General features: G+C 48.3%; 2 protein-coding genes across 13 annotated transcripts in view; one reads left to right on the forward strand and one right to left on the reverse strand.

Annotated features, from left to right (window-relative positions):
* Window positions 1-1,110: 1,110 nt before the first annotated feature.
* Window positions 1,111-17,651, forward strand: TMEM198 (transmembrane protein 198). 7 transcript variants are annotated; one of them, XM_077320823.1, is made up of 5 exons: window positions 1,111-1,300; window positions 10,482-10,732; window positions 11,418-11,993; window positions 14,154-14,341; window positions 16,076-17,651. In XM_077320823.1, exons 2-5 carry the CDS (start codon window positions 10,570-10,572, stop codon window positions 16,220-16,222), a joined length of 1,074 nt encoding a protein of 357 aa, XP_077176938.1. In that variant the 5' UTR covers window positions 1,111-1,300; window positions 10,482-10,569; the 3' UTR covers window positions 16,223-17,651. The 7 variants fall into 7 exon arrangements, with proteins under 7 accessions (XP_077176938.1, XP_077176939.1, XP_077176944.1 ...); XM_077320824.1 differs by lacking the exon at window positions 1,111-1,300 and adding an exon at window positions 1,450-1,657; XM_077320829.1 differs by lacking the exon at window positions 1,111-1,300 and adding an exon at window positions 9,138-9,247.
* Window positions 17,652-19,280: 1,629 nt separating this feature from the next.
* The window catches only part of OBSL1 (obscurin like cytoskeletal adaptor 1), a 66,930-nt gene continuing 58,345 nt past the window's right edge, over window positions 19,281-27,865 (reverse strand). For 4 of the 6 annotated variants that reach the window (XM_077320822.1, XM_077320820.1, XM_077320818.1 and 1 more), the window contains 8 exons: window positions 27,434-27,700; window positions 25,633-25,745; window positions 25,238-25,391; window positions 23,329-23,490; window positions 21,636-21,740; window positions 20,955-21,221; window positions 20,487-20,756; window positions 19,281-19,487 (listed from right to left, as the gene is read on the reverse strand). In XM_077320822.1, the coding sequence (XP_077176937.1) occupies window positions 19,480-19,487; window positions 20,487-20,756; window positions 20,955-21,221; window positions 21,636-21,740; window positions 23,329-23,490; window positions 25,238-25,391; window positions 25,633-25,745; window positions 27,434-27,700 (1,346 nt within the window). In that variant the 3' untranslated portion in view covers window positions 19,281-19,479. Of the gene's footprint in view, window positions 19,488-20,486; window positions 20,757-20,954; window positions 21,222-21,635; window positions 21,741-23,328; window positions 23,491-25,237; window positions 25,392-25,632; window positions 25,805-27,433; window positions 27,701-27,865 lie in introns of those variants that run through there. The other 2 variants (XM_077320819.1, XR_013228202.1) reach the window with 2 other exon arrangements.

Below are 27,865 nucleotides of genomic sequence, written 5' to 3' on the forward strand. Positions count from 1 at the left end.
GTATTTCTAATCTTACATAAAATCTGTCAGGTCACCAAACACAAAAACTTCATTAAAATGGCCACGGAAACAAAACAGGCTTGCCCTTCTAAAGACCTACAACAATGTGATCCTTCACTGCTCCACAGGGAGCTTATTCTATGGAAGTGGAGCTGGTACAGAAAAACTTCATGAGCATCCGGTTGCCAATGGTGTCACTCTTAAGGAAGGCAACACTAATCAGTTTTGATCTTAGAAGCACAGATGGTATGTAGGCTTACAGAGACAGGTGTCTTTCAGATATCTGGAAGAACCAGCACATCACATTTGAAGCTGGAAGCAAATAAGAAGCTAGTGAAGCCACTCTAAAACTGTCATAATATGATGAAAGCAGTTCATTTCTGTTAACAGTTGCAAAACTGCATTTTTAACTAGCTGCGAGTTCTGGTTTGTCTTCCAGGGCAATCCCATATTGGAATGTGCTACAGTAGACCAGCCTTGAGGTTACAGAAGCACAGATCAGCATCAATGCCAATTGTAACTCGTAGCCTTTTAACATGACCATAAAGTAAAATTAACTCAGTCCTTTCTAGGACATCAGTATTTTCTGCCAGCTTCACCTGTCTTGTGTGGATGGAGCTCAGCATGCTAAACCAGATGTTGTGAAAGAACCTTGCTGACTTATTTTTAAAGTGTGCCATACTTACACTTTAAAAAAAAGTGATCTCAAATATATAAGGCAGCATGATGCAGAGGAGAAAATGTTGCATAAGGATCTGAGAGTTCCAGGTTTGAATCCCCACTCTCATAGAAACTCACTGAGATGATCTTGAGTCAGTGCCTTGAATTGACACTGGAAGAACACAGAAGCCTACTTCACAGGGGGGCTGTTGTGAAGCTAAAAATACAGAAAGGGAGAACGTTGTTCTAAGTTATAAATACCCAAATAAATGCCAATTATGCGTCAAACAGCCCAAACATTCCAGTAGGAGTGGAGCGGGACACGCCAAAGGTGGAAAGCGGAACAGGACCATAACAGGGGTAGAGCAAAGCAAACGGTACACAGGCGCTGGAAACGTGGGTGGGAGGAAGGGTGGGTGGAGGAGAAGAACCAATAGAGCGACTATCAACGCCGCGCAGTTCCAGCCAACCAGAGCCATGGGCCAACCAATGCGTTGTTCTGGAGGCGGGTAGTGTAAAAAGTCAATGCAAAACAATGGAAAAATCAGCTGGAGATGGTTCAAGCAGGGCCAGCCGGCGCGTTCTCCTGCCTGGGGGTGCGGAAGGGAGCCTGCGTGGGAGCCTCACGCATCGGACAAGGGTGAGTAGTGGCGGCGGCGGCGGCTGCGGCAGCAGCAGCAACATTCCAACCGCCGACGCCGCCACGCGCTCCGGGCCATAAGTGCGGGGGGGTGGGGGGGAGGCTGGGGGCGGCCGTCGGGAGGCGCGAGGAGGCGCGAGCCAGAGAAGGAGGCCGCTTATTTGTCGGCCGCGGCGCGCGAGAAGCTCGATCCGCTTCAGCCAGTCCGGCGTCTCTCTCGCGCGAGTACAGGGGAGAGCGCGCGCCAGCCAGCGGGGAAGGGAGAAAAGAGAGAAGCGGCGCGGTGACGTCACGCGGAGCTGTCCCTCAGCACCGGGCCGGCCGGGCCCCGTCCGGGTGGCAGAGCGGGCCGCGCAGGTAGGGAATCGCTCGCCACGGGGGCGGCCGCGAGTTTGCCGCTCGCTTGCCTCCGAGCGCCCGGCGTCTTCCGCGCAGCGCCCCTTATCGGCGGGAGCCGTCCGGCGCCGGGTTGGGGAGTGGATGGTCGACCGCGGAGGGGAGGCTGGAAACACAAAGCAGCCTTTGCCCGCGGGCGCGCTCAGGGGCGCAGGATCCGAGCACGAGGGGTGGCCGGGCGCCTCTGTGGCTCCGCGGCGGCGGCAGTTGGTGGCCCGAGCTAGGCGCGGAAGTTGGGCAGGCGGAGCGGGTAGAGCCCCGGGGACGCCCATCGCCTGTGCGTTGGATCCTCTCCAGCCTAGGCAGGGACGGATGGCGGCGCAGGGCGAGGACCGCCCCCACCCCGCACACACAAAGGCTTCTCTCCTGGCTCAGCTTCATGGGAGCGACGGGCCACAAAGCCCCCTTTCCACTAGTCTCAGGGGCTGCAGGAGCGCCCAGCTGGCCTTCCCTGTCCCCGCTGGCCCCACCGAGGAACCCGAACTCTGTCTTTGTAGAGGCCCTTCTCCCTTGGGTCTCCTCTTCTTGGCACTGATGCCTCTCCAAGAGGACAAACATCTGCCCATTATTAAGGAGCAGAGATGTATGTAAACAAAAGAACTCAACAAACCCCCCCCCCTCATTTCCTTCCCCCTCACTCAGAAGGCCAAAGAGAAGTATGGATGACCAATGTGTGTTGCCTGGGCATCTAGTGGGTCCACAAGCCCAGAGTCCTCTGGGAACCCTCTCATCCCAAACAAAGAGAGTCTGATGGGTTCCCTAGAAGGCTTTGCGGCTCCGTTTCCTAGCAACCCTGCATCTTCTGCTGGTCCCAAACAAGGATGCAACCTGGTCTGGCTTACAGAATGCCAGGAATGCCAAACTAAAGTGGAGAGAGCAGGATGAGGTATGATGGAGGGACCAAGCCCATGGTGGGCAAACAAAAAGGAAGGAAGGCGGAGGCTGTAACTGAAATGGGGGATATTGGACTACTGTGGATCGATGGGCGAGAAGGCAGGCTGAAGAAACATTGTGAATGAAGATAGCACAGGCTTATTAAATCAGGCCTGGCTGAGCTACCTTACTGCCAGCACTTCCTGAGCCTCAGTGAAAATTCCTCAAGGTTGGGGGACTCAGTGGTAGCAGCATCACTTGTGCTAAAGCTGCCAGCCCATTTTGATTTTTAGCCCATAATTCTGTGTGTGGCTTCTGGATGTCACGCTGGTTCAGCAAACCCAATAGTTTGCAAATACTCTGCTAGATATCTCAGCAGACTAGGGATTGGGTGGGCAAGTTTTATATTTTGGCTGGAAAGGAGCCTAGTTATGATCAATTAACCAGATGGTATCAGATATGTAATGTGATATGGGACACAGCAGTGCTAAGGAGCAGATGTGGTGTAGTGAGTAGTTTGAATGGAGCAGGGCAGTAACTATTAAGTGAAAATTTGGAGATTTTCCCCATTAACCCAACCATGCCTCTGATGTTTGAGATCACTGAGTATTAAAATATTGGTAACACAGTAAAATGTCTTCCTGTTGTCACCCTGTCCTTATGTTTGAGATCCATTGATTACATACAAGCACAAAGTACTCCTCTCAGGCTGTGCATGTGTGTAACTCACAACATAACATATCTTTTGTGCCAGGCAGAGCTGATGCAGGTGCTTTCCATTACAGGGCCAAGATATAATTAACTTAAAATAAATAAATAGCTGCAAAATCAGTTGAAATGCTCTACCCTTCCGTCCCCAAACAAACTGCATATCAGTTCTAGCTGCTATTGGAAACTACACAATGTTTTTTTCCAGTGTGGTATCAGACCAGGGTTCCCTCCTTGCTTGCAGAGCATCTGGCAGCCAGAGCCCCATGCTGCAGCTGCTCCTCACAGTACCACTCCCCTGGGTTGTTTCCAGGTTAATAGGATTCTTTCATTAGGAGCTTTTCTGCAAGCTGTCAAGAGTAATCCCACAGGCAAGAAGAGAACAGGGCACAGAGGATTCCCTTCCACATAAAATGATCCTATCAGCAGGTGTGCCTAACCCGAACCCTTAGGAAAAGTTTGCTGGGATGGCAGCATGCCCTGGCACTATTCCCTTCGAAGTGCATGCGTTGACTCCACATTTGTGCATTCAGTATTAGCGCTCTTTGTCAGGAGAGGCCGAATCTACCTTATGCTCTGACAGCTTTTCTTCACGCCTACCATGTGAGATTCCACAGTATGCTCTCCTTTCTACCCTCTGTACAGAGCCTTCTGTTCATGAAGTCCTTACTACCTCTTTGTTCAAAAACCAAAACAAAACCTTCACTTTCAGCAAATATATCGAATTCTGGCCATATAGTCCCCCTGTCTCCACCTTGTTGAAGAAATTTCAGACGGGTAGCTTGGTAAAACTCTGGTGTATGTGAGGGTGACTTTGATTTCCAGGGCTGCTGCACAGGCTACACAGAGCCTGGGATAACAACAGAATTCCCTCCTCTCTTTGTGGAATCATCTACTGCTTTGGAATCAAAAGGTCATCCTCTCAGCTGTGTTTGAGGAATAAAATTTGCCTTGGGTAGACATAGCACATGAAGGGAGCCTGTGGGAAAGTCGGAACTCTAGCCTGCAATCACAGTGAAAGAGGATTAACCCGGGCTCAGCCAATTCCTGGAATGCAGCCGAGCTGGCTGGCCTGGAACCCACAGCAGGACCAGTTAGCCACACACGCACACACCTCGGAGAAGGCTGAAGCATGATTAATGCCAGCAAGCTCTAAAGGGCAGCGTTTCATAGGGACATGGACAGTTCTGTCTGGTATTGACCAGAGGAGAGCTTTTTTTGCTTAGATGTCTCCCTACAAAGTGGGTACCAAAGGTTGTTGTAGAACCAGTATTTGGGCCCACAGCATGCATTAGCTAGCTGTGAACTCGGTTGACCTTTTCCGTCCCTAAGCAACAGGAGCATGTGCAAAAAGAGATTAAGATAAAAGTGGGGGAAGCTAGTGGGGCTTTGCCATGGAGGAAATCAAATGTAAAAGTGGCTGTTTGAAACTGAACTTTCTACATTAAGGTTTGGACTGATCAGGGCAGATAGATTCTGGCATGATGCCAAATCCTACTGTTTTGGAACAAGAGAATAACAGGTGGTTTGTGTCAGTTCAAAAGATTTGTGTTGTTTTTAAGAGACATAAGATAGGTAAAGCTATTTGTTTTTATGTAGCCAGCACTTTAGTAATGTAAAAATGCAAAGGGTTTTTTAGCTGCACTGCACTACAGCGATTCAGAGTTTTAGGATTAATATGTGAAGAGTTTTGTATAGCTCAATATCTTGCACACCAACAAAAGGCTGCTTTGATATTTCCTTGTATTTGAATAGCACTTTTCTGTGGAAGCCTATTGGGACCATTTATTTGTTGATTTTAAAGGCTGAAATCCTATATATACTTGCTCAATGAGAATAAACTTTTGGATAAACACTTATAGAAGGAGACTGAATTCCTGGGAGAGAGTGCTCTGCAGAAGTTCCTGGTAATAACCATAAATATCTATTGTGTGTTTCTTATTTTATTTGCTTCATTCATACTTGCCTTTCTTCCCATTGAGGACTCAAAGTGGCTTACAATAGTTCTCCTCCATTTTATTCTCACAACAACTCTGTTAGGTAAGTTGGGCTGAGAATATGTGACTGGCCCAAGTTCACCCAACAAGTTTTTATGATAGAATGATTTGAACCTGAGTCTGCAAGATCCACTAACACTCTAACCACTATCAAGCACTGTCTCTAAATATTTGTATTTATTTATGTTCCTTGTAAGCCACTTCTCCAGACCCAGATTGATGTGACTCATAATTAAAATAAAATGATACGAAAAATAAAAACAACAAGCCAATAAAAGCAATAAAATGTGAATAAAAGCAGACTAAGGCATAAAAGCAGCCTAAAACAACAGAGAAGTTTAAAATTATATTGACAGAACAGAGCAGATGATAAAGCAGGTAGAAAGAGTACAGACAGGAAAGGGCTGTTTCAATTAAGACAAGTTTTTAGCTTTTCCAGAAACATCTATCTGGCCACTGCAGTGATGCTGGACTACATGGACCTTTGGTCTGATCCAGGAGGGCTGTTCTTATGTCTGACAGAATTGACACTTCTTCACTTGATATAATATATAGGGGCTTTCCGCACCGGGATCCTTGTAGCAAATTGTTTGCTGAACGAAAAATCACCATTTAAAATAGTGCAATTCGTCATTATGCATACCTGACTTTGTAGTGGAATCCAGTTGCGTTTCTATCGTTTCCCACAAGCTTCCGGTCTCAGCAAAAATCGCTAGACAGGAAGCGCTGTTGCCAAGCTCGTCCCGCCCCTGGCCGTCAAGCAGCCAATGGGCAGCCGTTAGCATGCTCCCAAACAGCCCCTTTCCCTTTAAGAAAGGTTTAAAAAAAAAAACACCCATTGCAACGAATCTGTGTTGATTCGTTGCAACGGAGAGACCCATCAGCTGGCAGGTGTGTTTGAGCTGTCGTTTCATTGTTGCCACGCTCCCCCCAAGTGAAAAAAAAATCCCCCCCCTCACGGGCCCGATTTTCGGCCGAAAACAGTGTAAAAAATAAAGGGAAAATACATCAGCAAACGGGCTTCTCTGTTGTTTGTGCTTAGTGACTAAACAGCTCTGGGGAGGGACTGAAGCCGGGGAAGCCTCTAAACAGGCTTGCTGGTGGGTTGAACTTCGCTCGCTCGGAGGAAAAAAATGGCGATCGCTTCGCCGGAAGATCAGAGGAGAGAGCCAGGGGGAGGGACTTTGTAGAAACCACAACAATGGTAACGCACAGAACTTTCCCGCTAGTGTTGCAGATTGGTTGCAGGAGTGTATCGCTTTCCGGAGGGTGAATCCACTTTTGGGGATTTCCCTGAAAGCGCTACAAGGAAGCGCTTTTTGCGGATCGGTTTCAGGTGTGTGGCAGATTGTCAACGACGTTGTGCATAATGGCAAATCAGTAGCGTTTTCAATTGGCAACCATTGTGCGATTTTGAAGGCGTGCGAAATGCCCCATAGTTTTGTAAGAGTTACAAATGTGTATAGTGACTGCCCTGTAATGAGGGCCTAGTATGGGTGTCATATAGCCCAAGAGGTGCTCAGATCACAGGGTTGAAGTCCAGTTTATCTAGGCTCATCGCTAATCCATTGGTAAATAGCTGTACATGGGGCTGCAATCTCAAGCATTTCTAACTTGTCCTTCATGATTATTACTTCTTGATTATAAATCTATGATTCCTGGTAATTTGAAAAAGTATATTTCATGTAGTTCCCCATGTTTGGAACACGGCAGCAAAAATACTCTTTTCTCCATCATGGGCAGCCAAAACTGTGGCTCTCCAAATATCCATGGACTACAATTACCATGAGCCCCTGCTAACATGGCCAATTGGCAAGGGCTCGTGGTAACTGTAGTCCATGGACATCTGGCGAGCCATCTTTCTTTAGCCATCCTGGCAACACAATATTGAAGTCTGGACTCATCCTGGTCCCTCTCAAGTTTGGGCTCTGCTCTAGTTAGGGTTGCCAGGTCTACCCTGGCCACTGGCAAGGGTGGGAGCTGGCAGATCCAGGCTGGAAACTCCTGATAATTGGGAGGTGGAGCCTGAGGAGGACAGGGACCTTAGTGGGGTAAAATGCAATAGAATCTACCCTCCAGGGGAACGGATCTCTGCAGTCTGTAGGTAAGCTGTAATTCCAGGGGATCCTCAGGCCCTACCTGGAGCCTGACATCTCTAGCTCTAGGTCATGGTCACTGTTTTTGTATTTGTTCAGAGGCCACTGTAATTTTGCCCATTTTACTGTTGTCATGCTACCCTCTAATATGTAGGAAACCAACTTTCTGCTATGCTTGACATAATCTTCCTCATGAATAGTATATTGCCGGTGTAACCCTCAGCCCTATTATGTGAACACTGTTTTAGAACAATTCATTCATGAGGGCATCTGATCCAGATAGTAATGGTATACAGAGATAATTTCTTCAGTTTCTAAACCCATTGTCCGCAATATCCTTCAACATGGTGAAGCTGATTTTAGTATTCTGTCTAGCTTCTCTGGATTTCTGACTGGGAAGGAATGTAAGGCAAAATATTCTTGACCATGTGGCAGGATGTTATAAATGACTACCATGCAGAGGAGAAACAAAGGAGTCATGTGGCGCCTCAAAGACCAATAGATTTATTGATTCATAAACCTGCACGTTCCAGAGACTATAGCAATGTAAACTGTAGTCCAAGAAAACACATTAACTCCCTTTTTTGTTTTGGAGCTATCGGACTAACAACCCAAGTGATTACATGTTCACTGTGGGTGGATGATTGTTGGCCCATAGGAATTGCATTATACTGATTAGGTTAGATTCATGTGGGTAGCAGTGTTGGTCTGAAGTAACAGAACAAATTTGGAGTCCAATGGGAATTGATTACCTGGTTAGGTTTGTACTTTCATGAACTTTTGATCTCTTCATGTTGTGCAACAGAGCGGGCTGTTTTGACAAAGACATCACAAACTGAAGCTGCTTTTCTGTATGTTGAACAGCAGAGGAAAGGAGACCAAAGTTTTTTTCCACATTTGAGTCTCTGCATACTTGAAAGATTTCATTGCAGATCTCCAAGTGCTTTTATCCAAGCACAATTCCCATTGTATAATGAACTCATTGTCACAAAAAGAACTGGGGCTTTTTAAATTTAAAAAAAACATATTAATGCTTTATTTTCACCCAATTTTGGTCCACAGGGATTATCATGATACTGTGGTTCTTAGTTGCTGTGATTTAGATTTCAAAACAGACCAACGGGCCTCTTGATTTTGTGGCAGTGATCACCAGCACTTAGCCTGGGATGACAAGAGGCACTGGGATATACAGAACTGATGACAACAGGATGATAAGATAGCCAAGACCCCACCCCACCCCCCAAAAAATGGTCACAATGATAATCTATTATTTGCTTTTCATCCTGATCTACATTAAACAGGAAATCTTGAGGCTGGAGTGTCATGAGTTAACGGACTCTAATTGGACGGTGCAGTTTTGGAATAAGGGGCATTAGGAGACTATTTAAGGAGCCCGAGGCTAGGATGAAAACTGAGATGAATCAAGCACATATCAGGGCAGAGAAGCCGAGGACTGTGGGGTTCTGTGAAGCCTTATTGCAAAGGATGGAGGTAGCGGGGTGGGAGGGCTGTATGTTGAATAAGCAGAGTTGTTGAAACAAAGCAAAAAGATGTAGCTTGGAAGAAAGGCACTCATTTGGCAATTTCCCAGCAGCCAATCGGAAAATGTCTTTCTTACCTTAGCAACAGAGAGTGCCCCAATCAGCACATGGCATGCTTTCAGTACTAGTGCTCATTGGATGATGGGGCATGGGGGGCGGGAGAGAAAGAATGAGGGACGCATGGAAGATATGAGAGATTTCCAGGCCGCTGACCTACTCCTGGGCAGGAGGGGGGGGGAGGGACTAAGCCTTTCTGCCGCCAGTTCCTCTTCGGGGGCCTCTCTAGGCACTTTCCTTCTCTTCCACCATCCTGAATGGTCATGAACCTAATACTCTGTAAGGGGTTCTTCCCTCGGTGAAAGAGGCATTGTCTGCAATCCGTTCCCGGAAGTGGCCACAGACCCTCCCCCCCCCCCCAAAAAAACGTGGGTGGGTTGGCTTGGCATTGTCTCCTTTGCCTGGGCAGGGGGAAGCTTCCCTGCTACTTGCTGTCTTATGCCGCATGATCATGCTGTAAGCAGGGAAGAGTTAACACAAAGGCTTTTCTGTTGAGCCTCTTTGCCTGTCATCTGCCAGCTGAGAGAAGGGGGGGGGGTGAGCGTCACATGCTGTAGTCCACAGAACTGTCCAGATGCCTCTTTTATAGCTTTTTTTTTTTTTTTTGCTATTCGTAATGGTATGAGGTGGAGTAGTCAGTGGGAGGGAAGTTACTGTGGGTAGCCAGTCCTCTTTTGTCCTTGCGGCTGGACTTCGAGGCACCCAGACATGTACATGCAGAGGGTTAATGAAATTGGATCTCTGGCAGATGCTTTTCCAAACTGCTACACCCCCCCCCCTTGGTGACTCATTCCTCTACCTCACTGGCTCTTGCAGCTAGAAACTGGGGGGGGGGGAGTGAAGAGGGGGTGCTGTTAGAACTATCATCTGTTCTTTCCTTGGTTGCCATGGATAACATGGGGCAGTGATTCTCTTTATAGCCACTCCTCCCCCCCTTTTGGAAAGTTGTTGTCCCATACCTTCTCGGCACCTTTCTCTCCCAGAATCATTCTGAATCTCTTCCGTCATGGAGTATGCTGCAAATCTGGGTTTGCTTTATTGAAAAGACAGACGTGGAGAAAGATCTCTAGTAATTTCCTGTATCCAAGAAAGCTCACAGGGAGCTGGGAGTAAAGACACCCGCAGGATGCCTGGGCTCCTCTATCTAGACTTTAAAAGGCTGTTTCTGCCTGCCAGTAATGTCTGGTTGGACTTGGCCAACATCCAGGGGGTTGGTGGGTGTTCCCAGCTCTGCTTTTGTCATGCATTTAGTCTTCCTTATTGCTTGTCTCTTCTCATAGCTTCCATCCAGGAAAAGGGGAGGCATTTGCTATGCTTCAGCGGAGCAGCCCTTCTGAGTATAGAGAGGGGTCTTGTCTCAAAGTCCTGCAACAGACTTCCATTGTTCTCACTCAAGATTGTGTGGTTTTATCCTAAGGGTAGCTGTGGGGCTTATATGGGGAGGTTACCCTGCTGGCCGGGTAGCACCTGGAAGCTTGGGCCTCACCTAATTTGTCCTGTACTCTCTCAACAGATGGCGACCAGACCGTGATGCAGCATCCCCTGCTGGCAACGGGGAGGAAGTGGGGAGCCTGATGTCACCTTGAAGACCCTGCAGAGCCATGACGTCAACTGTACAGACCCTGCGCTTTCCTCTGCTGCCACATGTGCCAGGCCAGGACCGAACACACAGCTGTGACCAGGAGATTGAGCGGCGCTACCAAGTGGTGCCCTCAGTAGTGTGTGCCATGTGCTGTCTCTTTGGGATCATCTACTGCTTCTTTGGTGAGAAAGTTGAAAACTTTGGGCCTTGCAATCAGGACGGGGGGAATTGGTTGTCTGTATGCCATGACTAGCCCCACAGAGTCCATTCCATGTTCATTTAACCATGTGTCACATTGTTTGCCACTACAATGGAGCTCAGGTTCACAAAATGCTCCTGAGGCTGCACTCTAGGCATATGTTAAAATATGAGGGGTGGAGGCTGGCTGCCAGCTTTTTGCAGCCTCTTGCTAACTTGCTCTGAGTGTCTTGACCCATTGTAGTCCTAATGCTCATTAAGGCAGTAATGTAGCAGCAGGATACTGAAGAGAGGTTTCAGTGGTTCTGATGATCTGAACTAAAGAACTGCAGAGTTCCCAGTAGCTCCTAGCGACTAGAGTGGGTTTTGCAGACTGCATTGCGGGACAATGACCCAGTAGAGAGATTAGTTGGCTTTCCAGGGCCTACAGATAGATGCGCAGAAAGCTGCCCAGTTAGAGAGACATGACCTGCATATAAAGACTCCACTTCCTCCATTAGATACCCTTTTGTGAGGAGGAGGGCTATGTATTGGGGAGGTCACCTGAACTCTACAGAGTGTGTCCCAGTAGAATGGGGGTGGTCCTGCCCTGCTGGAATGAATAGACAGTTGTCTTGTGACTTTGACCCTATCCTTAAATTGTTAACATTTGCTTCTTCCCTTCCTTAGGGTACCGTTGTTTCAAGGCAGTTATGTTCCTGACGGGGCTAATGTTCGGCTCAGTGATCATATTCATGCTGTGCTACAAAGAGCGAGTGCTGGATACACAGCTGAGTGTGGAGGCCTCCGTGGGCATCGGTCTGGGCATTGGGGTTCTCTGCGGGCTGGTCACCATGCTGGTGCGCAGCGTCGGGCTTTTCATGGTGGGGCTGTTACTGGGGCTGCTGCTGGCTGTGGCCACATTGGTCGTGATGGAGCAGTTCTACCACCCACCCACTGTCTGGATCCCCATTGGCTTGCTGCTGGGTGTGGGTATGCTGTGCGCTGTGCTTACTTTGCAGTGGCAGCGCCTCTTCACCACCCTCTCCACCGCTGTCTTTGGCAGCGCCGTCATGACAGCCACTGCCGACTACTTCGTTGAGCTCTTCCTGTTGCTGCAGTATGTCTATGAGTGCGTCAAGGTGGCACCTGCCAGGCCCATCTGCTGGTACAGCTGGGTCATCCTAGGCACCTGGCCTGTCCTGGCACTGCTGGGCGTCCTGGTGCAGTGGAAAGTCACAGCCGAGGGATACTCACACACAGAGGGTGAGTGGGACTCTGGTGGGATGGATGGGAAGAGGGCTGGAAGTGGACAGAATGGCAGCCAAATTGGATTGCTCTCCCTGGCGTTGTCTCCAGTTCAGATACCAGTCCATTGTTTTTGGAATTAGATTAAATCCCAGCTCCGCATCCTCCTCCCATCTAATTGAGGAGAATTCCTTCAACTCAAAGATGCCAAAATCTTCAGGGCTGGAGCAGTATCTCTCTCCTTTTAAAAGATAGAATCATTGTTTAATTATAGCTTCTCTGAGTGCAAATAAGCTCCTGAGCGTGGGATGATTTTTTTTGTCAGTTGTTGCTGGTGGTGCTGGGGATGTGCACTTGGACAGGCACTTCACCTTGTCTTAGCATCTCAAAAAGACAGCACGCGTAGTGAACAGGGCTCTTTACCAGCTGCAGTAAGGGCTTTGTTGGCCAGCACAGGCCTGACTACACTGGATACCAGGGCCTGTATAATGGGAAAGGGTTTATCTTTGCCAACTGTGCCATGAGCAGGCCTATCTTCTGGAAATAGCCAGCCCCTTGTTTCTTTGTGTGTCATGTCTGTATTCAGGCTAAAGTAGGGTTTCTGTCTTTTTTGCCAACCTCTGTAGCTGTGCTCATAGCCGCATCTCAGTGTGCAGACCTTTTGCAGATATGTAGGTGCAGCTTTTTCTTAGGTTTCCTAATTTAATAGACACTGCCTCTATGCTGGTTTTGCAGATACTGACCATTGTAAATATGATTGCAAAATGTGAGTATCAGCATTCCTTGTAAATGTGTGGATGACATAACAGGAGGAGTGGTATCCTGCTTTTTCTCCCCAAGGGCATCTCAAAGTAGCTTATAATCGCCTACCCTACTTCTCCCCACAACAGACACCCCTGTGAGGTAGGGACGGCTGAGAGAGCTCTGAAAGAATTGCAATTTGCCCAAGGTCACACGGCTGACTGTATGGGGGGGGGGGAGTGGGGAAATCAAACCTGCTTCTCTAGATTAAAGACCGCCGCTCTTAGCCACTATGCCAAGCAGAAGCTAATACTTTTTTTTAGAAGAAAGGCACTTTGGAAATGGGGTAACACACTGTTATTGTTAAGAAATCAGGTTTCCAATAGAGTAAAGCCATAAACACTAACTGTACAAGTTCAGGATTATTAGCATGTTGATACTGCAGGTTCACAAGTCGCAGTTTCACTGATCTCAGTTCAGCACTGTCAGCTTCAGTTGCTTTGGTTCGTGTCACTAAAAGCCATAGAAGTTCACACTAAGAAACACGCTAAGTCTGCTAAATTTGCTTTCAGACTGAAAAGCCACTTATGGCTTAGCCTACAGATTTGACAAATGGGCGAGGGGAAAGGTCCAGGAGTCCCCACTGATTAATTAGGATACAAATTTTAATGTTGTAAAAACTTTAACTGATTAATGCAATGAAGATTGATTTCTTTGTCCTAATTCCAACATTGAGCATTGTGTATCCTGGAGTTGAACTACTTGTTGTATTAGGTAAATTATTATAACTGTAGTTCACCAGCCCCTTAAAAAAAAAAAACCTTTAAAACCCACTTCTTTTTAGGAGTGTGCAATTGATAGGAAAGGTAACAAGTGTTTGTACGTACATGTACTTTTCTTGGCCTGTAATTTTTCCTTCAAGTGTTTTTCCACCTTCAGGTTTAAAGTATTTGTTTGCAATGCACAAGGGAATTTGTGTTTTCCAGCAGCCTGCATTTCCCCCAATAACAGCAGGTGGCTGGTTAGTAGATACTGGAGAGAATTGAGGCCTCTTCCACTCAGCCATGCTTAGCCTCTTCCTACAGAGAGAATACACTCTCTGCTGTGGCAGGAAAGACTGCTGTGGATTCCTGGGTCTCCCTTGGTCAACCTCATGAAGGAGGAGAGGATTGAGTGCCTGGCCCCTCACAGATCTTAATGACATGAGTAAAATTGACTGGGAACCCTGAACACAGGGCAGGATTACCCCAATCTCTTTGTTAATTCTTTGTGATGGTTCTGCCAGCTAAGGATGTAAGTAAAAGGGCTTTAAAAAATCTCAACTGTTTTTAAATCTTACAGTAAAGTATTCCAGCAGTGGCATCTACTAGGCACTTTAGGGCATCCATTTGTCATGCTAGATGTCTTGTTTCACCTTTTCCTTTCTTCCCCCCACAGTGATTATTAGCCGGCAGCAACGCCGTGTTCAGTTAATGAGGATAAAGCAACGTGAAGAGCGTAAAGAGAAGAAGAAGCGGCGCCCACATCCTCACCCACACCTGCAGCATAAGGCCCACCCACCAGAGCCTGCCTACCGCCGCAAGCCAAACCCTGTGCGCCGTTTCGATGGAGATGTCCTCTCCCCAGTGAGTGGAGGTTCTTCTGTGCATGGACAGTGGAGTTTTGGGGAATCACAGCTATACTAGGGGAGGGGAAATTTTGTCTAGTGAGATGTTTTTCGAGGGAGTCAGCTGTCCTTCCCTCTCCTTTTCTTCTTGGCCTTCCTATCTAGTTGTGCCATCTCACTCACTCTTCAAGAAAAGGGGTTCCAGCTTTCTTGAAGTTATTTGCCTAATGCTTCCCCAGTTCAATAACTGTTCTGTGTATGATGGAAAGGCTTTTTGCCTCTGTGTCCACTGTGCATGGGCCAATTATTTGTATGGTTCCCATGAAATAGTAGAATAAATTGTGACTCTGGCACAATTTAATGAATGCTGCCACAATGTGCAGTGTAACTAGAGTTCAGCCAGTAAGACATAAAACTGCAGATATGGAGGAGAAGAAGCATAAGAGCACCCATCTCCTGTTCCCAAGTTCTTTGAAGCCAGAAGCACAGAGAAGTGTATCCAACTTCTTTTGTGATCTGTATGAAATTTCTCCTCATCCCTAGAGGAATATCTTCCTGTGACCAGTAGTGCTGCTATGGGGTCCTTGCGGAACTGTGGACATGGCTGATAGGTGTAGAGAAAATAAAGTGACTTTTTCCTGGTATAATGAAGCATCCCTCATATGAGGTGGGGAATTTTCTTATCCATGCTAACCATATTTTTACAAGTAGCAAGCCAGTGCTGATTCATTTCTTTAGTACTCACTGGAAAACAGCCTGGGACACATTGTGATTGAAAATACCCATTCCACCCTGAGATGCCCAGATGTGCAGAGAAGTGTGGCACTGTGGCATGGTCACAATTGCAGGATGAAACAGTGCTATTCCAGTAAATTCATGGCAAATCTGTAAAATGTGAGCAGCATTGATCAGGACCTGTGGTCTTCTGTGCTGAGAGGGAACAGGATTGCTGTCTTTAAGTACATGAAAGTTTGTCACTTGGAGGAGGGCAGTGAACAGTTCCTGTTGGCAGCAGAGGACAGGACCTGCAGTAATGGGCTTAAACTATGTGTAGAGCAGTACTAGATTAAAGAAAAAGCTTTTCACAGTCAGAGTAGTTCAGCAGCAGAACAGGCTGCCCAAGGAGGCAGTGAGCTCCCCCTCACTGGCAGTCTTTAAGCAGCAGCTGGACAGAGACTTTTCGTGGATGCTTTAGGCTGTTCCTGCATTGAGCAGGGGGTTGGACTAGATGGCCTGTATGGCTAGACGTGCTGTAGTTTAGTAGTAGTATGCATCTGCTGGTCAGCCCCCATATGTATTTGCTGGAACAAATCCCAGTGTCGTTGCAGCAAACATGATTGCCTCACCAAGTGTAAAGCACTTCCATTTTTCTGGCCTGCCAAGGTGGAGCACTGATATGTCAAGCCACAGCCTCCCTGACAGGCTTTTCTAGTGCTGTGAAAGTTGCTGTTAGCTTTTCTCAGCAGGTGTGGAAGAGAGAACCCATGGGACTGAGAAGGAGTCCTATTAACAGCTCAGGATGGCCTGGGGAGGGACAGCATGACCTTGTCCTCTTGCAAGGGAGGAGCAACACGGCTGAAGTATTAGGCCAGGCTAATATATTCTCAATGGCTAGCGGAGAAACCTTCCACCGGAGAAACCTTCTGGAACAAGTCTAAAGAATCCTTTCAGTGTTGTGGGGCTACAACTGGGAATGGAGGTGGGGATGGACAGAAGGCAGGGCCATCATTCTCTCTTTTCCTCCATCTTGCAGAGCTACATACAAAGCTTCCGGGAGCGGCAGACGGGCTCCTCCCTCAACAGCCTCCTGGCCAGTGCCCATGCTGCCATTGACATGGACTATGACTGTGGCTCCACCGTGCCCCTGACGACGGGCTCCGGCCCTGCCGTGCGGGTATAGCCCAGCATCTGCCACAAGGACGCTGTCTTCCATGGTCACCCGGATCCAGCTGTGTGGATATCATAGCGCCTGTGCTGCCATCCAGGCTTGCCGATACCCTTCCCTGGCATTCGTGGGTTTGGCCGGGACCTGCAGATGCAGTCCAGCATCTCTCAACATGCATATGTTGTTGTGTGTGGAATTCTTCCCCAGTGCTACATCGGCTCTTTCCCAGCTACCATGGAGCAAGGAGCGAGGGAGGAGGAGAAGCATGTGCTTGGGGCAAAGGGCTGAAGAGAGACCTGGTTGCCACTCACCCAGGCAGGGACTGTGGAACACAGGACTCAGGAGGGAGGCCAGAGAGAGCAATGATGGATCATCTGCACCTGCATTTAATGCATCATTAAAGTGACAAGAAACTGCCAATATTCCCCACACACCTCGACTGGAGCAGCCCAAAGACTGGGTGTTCCTGGGGTGAGCCAGTCCTCATCCTGGAGCTGGCCTTTTTGTGGACTGATCTCAAGGACCGTCTTAGGGGCAAGAGTACCATTTTGTACTGATGGTGGCAGGATTGGATTCTGCTCACTCCAGTCTGGCTGGAGCTAGCCAGCTCAGGGAAATGGGGTCCTCTGGCCCTGGGCCCCTAGCCCACACCAGTGCCTGGCCTTCTCTTTAAGTGGGCAACTCAAGGAGGGAGGGAAGAGGGTGGGCATTGGCAGGTGGGCCACACCTGGGTTGGGCTGTGTCATTGTCAAAGTGTGCGAGCGTGAGTGCGTGTGGTGGGGCTGGAGCACCTGTAGACATTCTGGCTGGTCTCCAGGCAGCAGGCCATTGGATGCCCCCTCCCCCCTTCCACTGCCCCCTGCCCGGCTTCTCATTGTGGAATGGGACAGTGAGGGGCTGGGGGGGGGGGAGAAAGAGGCAGGGTGGGTGGGGAATACCCGTGTACATATTCTTGTTGCCGTTATTCATATTAATTTATTATTGATTGACAAAGAGCTGAGCCTGAGCAGCTCTGCTGGACTGTCAGAAGTAGGGCTACAGAGGGGGCAACACTCTTCTTTCCCCACAGGCCCACACTTGTGCTCACCTTTCCTTCCCCCGCCCTCACAGAGCTACATGATGAACATGTGCAGGGAGTATGGGGTGTTCCCCTGCACATCCATCTGTTAGAGCTTATGGTTTTGCTTCCCTGCCGTCCCTCTGAGGGAGGTCATCTCCATCTTTAAAGGGATGGGAGGGGGGAGGGGGTTTGGAGAGGATCCAGCACAGCTCAGCAAAGCCTTTCTTCCATGGGGAAACTGCATGTTTCTATCACCAATTGCCACTGTTGTCACCACAGAAAACCTTGCACTCTTGGTTTTTTTTCTTTGTTCTGTCTTTTTTGTATATGTGCCAAACGCTGCCGGGCTGCGGCTGCGCAAGTAAAAAAAAAAAGCCTTTCAGACCATTGCGTCCATGAATGAATGTGCCACAAGAGATGGGTTGGGCACAAGAACACATTGCTGCATGCCTGTGCATGTATAATGGACGTGTGGGTGTGGCATGCTGGGCTATGAAATTGGGGGGGGGGGCACAATAGAGGTGCGCATACTGCTGCAGGTGGGGGGGCGCGAGCCATAACGTGAGTCCCCACATTTAACAGGTTCCCCGCAGAAACACTCCGAATCATCACTGCTGCCTGCTGGGCAGTGGCGAGGTCATGTCTCCATGTCTCATAAGTCAAGTGCATGTTCAGCTCAGGGGTGGTTATGGGTCTGTCAATATTGGGCAGGGTCCCAGCAGAGTTTGCAGCTGTTGCACCTCCCAGCATCTCCTTCTGAAAAAGCCTTAGAACAGAGTGGGGGAAGGGGTCTCTGCACCCTTCTCGCTCTCCTGCCAGTTACCTTTTTGGAGAGAAGTCTGGCCCTTCCATCACGGATTGTTCCAGAAATCACCCTTGAAAGGACTCCCTGGAGCCAGGATACTTCTGGACTCACCCACTCCCTGTTCCCCAGGGTCAGGACCCATCAGTGTGACAAGCTTCCTGACCACTGGGGTGGCTCCTGGGGTTTCTAGCCTTCCTGCCCCTCCCACCCGTCTTCCTCTGAAGGTCTGTGACCTCGGCCCACAGGGAATTGAGTAGGATGCCATCAACTGCACCTTCCCCCTCCCTGCTAAAGGAGTTGTCCTTGGCCCGCAGGCCTGGGAGGTGTTGGCCAGTTGCTGTGTTACACCCGGTCACTCCTTTCCCTCTGCTGCGCTCTGGGAGCCTACTGCTGGTTGCCTAACCCCTGCTCTGACCTCCAGATGGGGCTCCTCTTTGATGCTGCACTCTCTCTGCCATGGCCCCCAGCTGCTCCAGCTGGCTCACCACTTCCTTCCCCAGCTTATCTGGCAGACTGCTCCAGGAAGTGTGCAAGGCCTTTACCCATGGTCTGGGTGGCTGAGGTCTCGCCTTGTCAGCTCTCACAGCATGACTCACAGGCTGCACTGTCGGCAGCAGTAAGTGCAGGGGCACTGCAAATCAGTAAGCCACGTTTTTATTATGCCCAGACAGCCCCGTCATCCTAGCCATCTGTGGCTTCTCTCCAGAGCCCACAGAATGTAGCTTGTGTCTAACTACATGCAATTCCAAAGACTTAAGCACTCTTCTGCTGATCACCACTGCATTCCGGCACTATTCCATATGCTGCGCCTGAAGATTTAGACTCACAGGGTGGGTGGGCTCAGTGGGTTCCAGCAGGAGGGAGAAGTGAAAAAATCCTCTAGGAAGGGTTCTGTTTTGATGCAAGACACTCCTCCTTTTCTGACCTTAGTTTTTCTGCAAGGGGGTGATTTTGGAAACACACACATATGCACCTCTTCTGTGCATGCCCCAGCTTGGGGCTCTTGCCTTACTTGGTACTGCTTCTGCTGCCTCAAAAGTGATGACTCGTCACCCTACCAGCTGTGCTGTTGATGGTGCAATGCAGCTGGACACGGAGTTCCAAAGCGAGGGTGTCTTCAAAGAAGACAAGCTTGGTCTGTCTCCCTTCGGTCCACCCAACTGCCCAGCATAGCAGTCTCACCTACCAAACAGTACCGGGAAAAGAAATCAGGAATTGAACATTTAATAAAGCAGAACTTGTTTCCTTTGGCATGCAGTACAGGGAGACAGGAAAAGGAATTGTCTGTGTGTCCATTCTTCTGTTTGTCCATGCAACCATTAAACTTGCTATTGCCACATTCTCCTGGCAGCCATGACATATCCATACCCACATTACAGCACTCCTGCAATCGGGACCTTCCTCAGACTAGCCCTCTGTGGAGAGAGAAAAACACATTAGAGAACATGTAAGATACAGTGCGCGACAGCGGCCTAATATTGGCTTCCCAGTGTGGGAAGTGCAGATCGACTCCCTCTTGGCAGGGCTCTTGAGAGGTGACTAGGCAAGAGTTGGACAAGGTGTGGAGAAACAAGTCCTAAGAAGTCCTATGCCAGCAGTCTGCTTTGGGAGGTGCCCATCAGGTGGTCAAACTGTCCATCCAGATGGGAAAGCAGGGAGAAGGGAGGGAACATGCTTTAAAAGAGCTAGTCCAGAACCACTGGGGGCAGATGAAGAAGGGAACGGGGCAGATGAATCAGGAAGAGGGAGTGTCTGCTGGCCTTTCAGAGGCTGACAATGGAAAGCAAGGAAGATGAGATGGCAGGGAAATCCCCATGGAATGCCAGTGCCAGGCAGGAAAAGAACCAAGTGGCCATGAAAGAACAATCCCAAAGGAAAGGTCACGGTGGCACATTCCATGATGGACTCCTCAGAGCTTCCCAATTTCAGCCAGCAAGGAACTGAACTTGCTCCAAACTGATTCTGCCAACTAGTTTTAATTAAACTAGTTGTGGGCATTAAACCACTGAAGTGTTTCCCCAACTGAGTGTTTTTTATTTTTTGTTTAATTTGGGGGACTGGGACAGCCAGGTGGGCTGCATCTATGTGTTCCCCTTCTGCTGGAGGACATCAAAGAGAAAGACAAGCGAAAGAGGGGCAGAGCAGAGGGATGGTTCAACCACCCTCCTGCCCAAGAGGGAATAGCCCCGATCCCCCTTCCACTGTCAGTAACCCAATGCTGTATTCTGTCATTACCACATCTTGACTCAACCTTAAACAGAGTCCAATGCCCCAAGCACACTACAGATCTAGCCTATTTCTCCCATGTTGTTGGACAGGGATCTTCAATCAGTTAGGTCAGAAGAAGAAATGGTATTCATTTTCATGTTCTGGAGTTCCCTTCACCCCAGGCAACTGCTGCAGAGCACCTGTACCTCGAACTGTGAGCCGGGCCTTGGAGCGAGCACTGCCCACAGTAACCTTCACCATCCCACTCATGCCAGGAGTGGTCCGGCGCAGCCTCATCCTGTGTATGTGTCCCACACTCTCCATTTGCACTTGTGAGCTAGGCTGTAACTCTTCCCCATTGAGGCTCCACTGGGCCGTGCAGGACGGAGGAGCCGATATTTCACACTCAAACTGTGCTTCTGAAGGAGCCACCACTTCCACACTACGCAGGGCCCGCATCACCTGGATCCCTTCAGCTGCAGGGAAAGAGTAACGCAGCATCCATATCCCCACATGACAGACAAGAGCCTTTTCTCCACATGCATACACAGAGTCCCTCCCACCCAGTGCCAGCACTCAATTCTATGCTTGACTGCTTCTCCACTGCTTTGATGGCCAACTCCCTTTTAACCAGCACTGATTTCTGGCCATTCTGTGCACACATTCCTTCTTACCCTCCACTAGGAGACGTGCCGTAGAGCGATCATCCAGCGCATCGCAAGTGTACAGGCCCTCATCCGCTGGCTCAACACAATGGATGACGAGAGTTCGGTAACAATCCAAGTTGCAGATCTCGTATTTCTGGCCAGCAAATATCTCGGTGTCACCGCGAAACCAGCGCACTCGCCCCCGAGACTGAGACACTGTGCATTCCAGGGTGGCTTTATGCCTGGCTAGCACAGTCTTGTCTCGCAGTGGCTTTACAATGCGGATGGGCAGTGCTGTGGTGGGAGAAGCAGATCCTGAGCCTCTAATAATCTGACTCCCCTGACTCAGACCTCTCCCCCTTCCATCAATGTGACAACAAAGCTCAGCTCCAGGTGGCAAGCCAACCCATGCCCCCCTTTTAAAGTTCCACTTTAGTGTGAGTCAAGGGAAGAAGAAATCCCAGCAAGCCCCATGCTTGCACATATTGTACCTTCCCGCTTAAACTTTTCACATTTATATATGTAACACATATGTCAGGTGCCAGCCCTGCAATGCAAGTTTGCCATTCATCTCCATCCGCTTATCAGCTATTACCTACCTACCCACTAATACCTGGGGGTTCAACCCTTTCCCCTCCCTTTTTCTCACCTATTCTCCCCAGCCCCATTGCACTAGCTGAGGCTGAAGGTCATCTGGGAAGCCCTTACCCTCCACTTCCAGGCAGGCTTCTGTAGTGGCTCCCTTGGCCACAAATCGAATTTGTCCTGCATCTTCAGGACGGACGCAGCACAGAAGCAGGAAGTGTCGTGTCCCTGGTGAAGAAAGAAATGAGAAGTGACAATACGCGTATAGGACTTGTAGGGTTTTGCCGCAACTCCTAGGAAGAAAGGGAGTGGAATTCAAGCCAGGCAACATAAGGCAGTAGCTGGAATGGGGCTGGCTGTGGGCGAAGGTGCTGTGTGCACCTGCTGTAGTCCTCATTAAAAACTAAAGGCCTTTTCAGGCAGTCTTTTCAGCATAAGAAATAGCATTATGGCATATGCTCCTGACATATTTTCTCCAAGTCGGGCTTCTGCTGCAATTTCTCAGCAATTTAAACCAGACTGTGCAGTTACCGAGAAAACACATCGTGGGCTGCAAATATCCAGGTAATTGGATGGAGCCTGTGACAAGCGACCAAATTCCCCGCTCCAGCCTTTGTGTGACCTTTAGAAACAAAAGCACATACAAACAAACAGTGCGGAATAATCTGGCCATCTATTCCAGTGAAACGATTATAGGATATCCATGGAAGAACAAAGGGCTTAAACTTTGGCAGGAGGTTGCTCCAGGGCAGTGATGAGGCTGACTTTCCCTTCACTATGAGTCATTAAGTGAACTGTCATTCCCCCCCTTCTTTTTAAACACTGATTTGAAGATTATGCCACTGTCTTCTTCTTACATAATTCTAGTGAATTTCTTCTCTTGTGCGAGAATATGCATTTTCCCTCTACTGTGAATAAATATCCCTTGCAAACTATTGCAAAGCTGTCTCATGATAGCAAGGATATCCCATCTCCAGGCATTTACAGGGGGGGGGGTGAGATATTGAGCCCCTGATGCTAAACTGGGGCTGGAATTATTCCGGAACAGACAAAAAAAAATTATTTTGATCTTTCTAAGGGACGTCCACACTCCCAAGGTGAAGGCACACTTAATATGTTTAGAGCAGTCACAGCAAGTTCTCCACCCACAGTGTTAGCCCTACTTTGCACCTTGTGTTGCTGAAGTTCCTACAACCGGAATGGGGGATCAGCCACCAGACCTGCTTCCTTGTGCTCCAGCAGGATGGGCCATCACAGTTTGTGTTTTTTCCGACCGGTACATCTTTCCCCTTAACCTACCCACCCCGTATCTCATGAGCATTCTTAAATGCTGCAAAACTAAGGGCTGTCGAGAGGAGGAGCTGTGCCAATAAAGTCAGCTCCTCGTCAGCTGGTGTCCTCCAACAGCTCACCATGACCCTGTTCGACTTAACTACCCCGTTCAACCTAGTGGTGCTAAAACCTTGAAGAACCAACTTCCTTCAATTCAACCCAGAAAATAAACAAGTACATTTGTACTGAAAGCGGTGAAGCCGTTTTGTACTTGGCACCACTACCCCAAATGCATTGTTTCTGTCTACATACCCTAAACAGAAGACGTGTGGAAGAAGACCCCCACAGAAGAAGATACACAATACAATGAGGAAGATCCTTGCATCAAAACTGCACCTTAGACAGCCTATGCCTCCCAAGTCATCTCTCAGTGGATTTCCAATATACTTTGAGCGGTTGAGGTTCATGCTTATCATACCATGGGATAATCTTGGCCAAATTAGAGAAAGATGTAGTACCCTCCGTGTCCACCATCACCACTTACCTTCCTGCCTTATTTTCACTGTACTGGTTACTTTGATTCTGTCCCCATCAAGGAACCATTCGCCTTTCACTTCTTCAAGAGACACCTCACACCTGAAGACAGCATTTTCATTCTCCCGAACACGCACATCCTCCAGCTCCCGCACAATCTGAACCTGACGTTCTACAGACAAGGAAACATCCATGGGACTGAGGACTTTCAAAGGACAACTCTTAAAGGTCTAATGGAGAACAGTAAATCTGATCAGTCTGCAGCGTTGCTGGTCAAGGAACATCTTCCAGTGATTACTGGCCCAAATAGATGGATTCTTCTCTCAGCAAAATATCTCTCCCAGTAATTCCCAGCCATGGTCTAGAGTTCATGTATAACAATGAATAAAGCCTGCTGCTAAGAACAGAAGAAAAGCTCTATTGGATCAAGTGAATTGTCAGTCTTCAAGCAGTGGCTGGACCGATACTTATCCTGGATGCTTTAGGCTGACCCTGCATTGAGCAGGGGGTTGGACTAGATGGCCTTTATGGCACCTTCCAACTCTATGATTCTGAGATTCTAAGTCCAGCATCTTGCTTCCAGCAGTAGCCAGCCAAATGTTCCCAAGAAGTCTGCAAGCAAGAAATCAAGGCAACAACCCTCTCCTGTGGCTTCCTGCCAGTATCTGTTATACAGAGGTATACTGTGCCTGAATTTGGAAGCTCCTTTTGGCTATCATGGATAACAACCTCTATTTGTATAACTCTTTTTAAAAGCTGTTTATTTATTTCCTGTGTTACTCTCATCTCTGACAAGACCAAAGGAGTTCCTTGATCTCCAAATCATGCGGTGGTCACATTACAAACTTCTGGTGGTTTTGTACTGGGCCTAGTCTGTACACAATAGAAAATGTGCTTTCAATGCACTTTAGAAGTAAATCTTCCTGTTCTGCACAGGAAAATCCAGCTGCTAAAACACATTGAAAGTGCATTATCCTATGTGTGCAGAATGGGCCCTGGTTTTAACTATTCATATCCCAGATGGGCTGCTAAGCAAGCTGGAAGAAATCCCCTGCCTCCTGTAACAGAACTACAGCTCCCAGTGTTCCCATAGTATGGGACATGACTACTAGGCCAGTGTAAGTTTGTGGAACAGATCTACTTCTAAAGCTTTCTGATAAGAGCCAGGAGGCCACATACACTGATATGGAAGTCATGACCCCTCATTCCAGATCTGAGATGGGGAGTGAGGGGGGCTGATAATCTCTCCTGAGTGGTAAGAAAGAAGCATGTTCTGCACAAGATTAGAGGCATTCGTAATTTAGTTACGGCTTCTCATGTATCAGGGCAAACATGGTATTAAAAGCACGTTTTTCCTTGGCTTGCATTAAGCTCTGAACAGCTAAACACGATAACTCCTCTTCAGCCGCCTTTCTAACTCTCTCACCTCAGAGTTGGAAGGGATAATAATTGTTGAGTTTATAGTCTTTGTTCTAAAATCAGTAATCCTATGCTTTAATAACCCCTCCCCTCCAAAAAAGCACCCACACCATCCTGACAGCGGACTGTCAAATGCTGTCTTGAAAGGTCTTAAGGACAGAGATTCCATTGCCTTCCCTTCCTGGGCATGCTTTTCCCTCGATGAAATGTTCTTCTAGTTAAATTTTTTTTTAAGAACATTCATGCTGAACCTGATTTCCTGTACAAGTTGTACAAGCTTCAGGAACAAGACTCTGACTCATAGCAATGCTGATGATCCACAGCCCACCTCCTTGGCACAAGAAGCAGCCCTCAGGGTGTCAGGTGAGGACATGACAGCATAAGGCAGAGACCAGCGGACACCTGAGAATAGGAGGCTGGGTGGCCTTTTATACTGCCCAGGCCCAGCTGAGCCCCACCCTCCCTTAGGTTTGCAGCTGTGTCTATCAAGTCATACCTACCAAAAACACGCAGTCTGGCAGAGGCACGGCAGTCGCCAGCATCACACATGTATTCGCCTGCATCCTCAAGACTACAATGGCTAAGCTGCAAGAGGCGCCTGCGACCCACTGAGTACATGCGACAGCTGGGTCCTATCTGGATCTCCTCCCCATCCTGTGGTAGCCAAGAAGACAAAGGTTGATCCATGGCTGGTCATGCCAGGAGGAAGCAGGAAAGCCCTGGGTTGAGGGCCACTGTCAGGACTGCCAAGGGTATAGCGGGGATGGTGTGAAGTGGGACATGTAAACCAGTCACATGGTCTTACTCTTTCACAAGAAGAGGAAGGAGGACAGCCATTGTTCTCAGAAGATCCAGGGAAGATAAGGGAGGGAAGCGCAGAGAGTAGCACTCTTACCTTGTACCACTTCACCTCGGCCAGAGGTCTGGAAAGCTCACACTCAAAGGTGGCCACACCTGTCTCAGGGATGCTCATATCCTGGGGGAAGCGCAGCATAGTGATGGGGGGCTCTGCGGGGACAGAGACAGAGGCAGGTGCGGGTGGCACAAAGATGAATCAAACTTGGAGACTGAAAAGACATCGAGCAGTCAAAGTGCTGTGTGGGGGTGTGCAATGTTTTTCTTTGTATTTTTCCAGTGTGGATCTACTGGACACCACCATCCCGTTCCCCCCGCCCCGCCCCGCCCCGCCAAAAAAAAAAGTGAATCACAATACTGGTAAGATATTTGAATCTGTGATTTTTCAGAAATCCTGAATTTTTTCCGGTCCAATAGATACATAGTCAGGGTTCTTTTTGGCTGTTTGGTCTAACAGTGCAAAGGAGCCCCAGCTGAGGCTCCTGATTTGGAAGTCAGGTTGTTTTGCAGGCTTTCTGCAGTCCATTTAAACGCCCCTTGTTTAAAGGGATTGCATGAGTAAGGCCAAAAATAGTTGAGCAGCGAGAGTAATCTGCTCCAGCCCCTTAGCTGTTGTTTCAAATTTGCCGGTAATTCTCAAATACATCCAGGATTTTTTCAAGGATTTGCCGGTAATTCTCAAATACATCCAGGATTTTTTCAAGTATTTCCCCCATTTCTCCGCAAAAATCACGTATACATTTGGGATGGCGAATTAAACCTGAAAATACCAAAAGGTGTTTTCTGGGTATATTTTTGGTTCAGGTAGACCCAAATGCACACCACCAATGCTGAACTTAGCCAAGCCGGGGTAATACCCCATTTCAGTGTGACACAGAGAACCAGTGTGCAGTCCTCATCCAAGTTCACTTTGGAGGAATGCTGTCCAGCAATTTAACCCCCCCCACACACACACACACCATATACAGCTCTCCTAACCTGCCACAGCTCTGAGATTCTTCACTCTTCACACATCACTACTAGAACATTGATTTTTTTACTTTTATTTTCTGTGCTCAGCCCATAAGGAGATGCAAGCATCCTAGAACACAGTGGATGTCCTTGAGACAGCCACAGTCAAAAGACTGGCTTTGCTGATTGAGACAAGGAAGATTAAGAGCACTATTCAGGGTCAGCTCCCACTTCAGCACTGGGTGGGAGTAGTGGAATTTGAGGTTTTGCGTTACTGTTTAGCACAGCTGTTGAAAAGCCCAGATGCAAAGGCACAACTGGGCAGCAGGCAATACCAGCCCTGCAGTTCCAGGCAGGTGGCCCACAATACACAGGGGTCCAATGCCAAACAACCTGCGTAAGGTGAAGGCAAATCCATGCTAGAAATTAGCAGCAGTCCGTCTCACTTTTTCCTTGCTTCTCCCCTCCACTCACTCCTTACTTGCTCTATGTCCAATACAAAACCTTTAATAGCATTCACGATATAAAATAATATACAAATCGGTTCTGTAATACAAGTTTTAAAAACTGTGAGGAAAGTTACAACAGGCAAGGGAGCAGCAAATGCAAAAAGATGAAGCCTGTCTTGCTATATGTACAAACAGACAGTTTTCATTCATTCACCCAATTCAAGTAGACAGCCGTGTTGGTCTGAAGTAGCACAACAAAATTTGAGTGCAATGGCACCTTTAAGGCCCACAAACATTTATTCAAGGCACGAGCTTTTGTGTGCATGTGCACTTTCTCACACCTTGAATAAATCTTTGTGGATCTTAAAGGTGCCATTGCACTCAAATTTTGTTGTAATTCACGAGAGTCATTGTTTTCCTTTTTCCTACCCGCCCCAGTACCTTGGACCAGAAGACGGGCGCTGCTCCGCACAGTATCAGCAGTGAAGGCCACAGTACCCGAATCATCTAGGGTGAGCCCCATCAGCGTCAGACTGTGCACGCAGCCAGTAGTGCTCACTCGGCAAGTGGAGCTGGGCTTCATGCGGACGCCATCCCGTGTCCACACCCCAGGCACATTGGCATGTGATAGTTCCAGCTCAAATGTCACGGTTTCCTTCTCAACAGTCTCCACATCCAGTAGTGGCTTCCTCACTGTCACTCTTCGGGCTGGAGTTTGAGGAAAGGAAGCAAAAGAGCTCATCATGGGATCCATTTTCACAGGGAAAGGGATCTGGTCTCCAGCAACAACAACAGGTGGGCCAAAATAATACAGGGTCTACTCTCTCTACCTAAGGGATGCAGTCCAAACATATCCCTGTCACTGTTATGGAG

Source organism: Paroedura picta, chromosome 2 (assembly GCF_049243985.1).
Source record: "Paroedura picta isolate Pp20150507F chromosome 2, Ppicta_v3.0, whole genome shotgun sequence".
NCBI lineage: Eukaryota > Metazoa > Chordata > Lepidosauria > Squamata > Gekkonidae > Paroedura > Paroedura picta.

Coding starts and splice junctions, on each gene's coding strand:
- TMEM198 (XM_077320823.1), top strand. CDS start 10,570: ATGACGTCAACTGTACAGACCCTGCGCTTTCCTCTGCTGCCACATGTG. Junction 10,733..11,417: donor GATCATCTACTGCTTCTTTG/GTGAGAAAGTTG, acceptor TCCCTTCCTTAG/GGTACCGTTGTTTCAAGGCA. Junction 11,994..14,153: donor GGGATACTCACACACAGAGG/GTGAGTGGGACT, acceptor TTCCCCCCACAG/TGATTATTAGCCGGCAGCAA.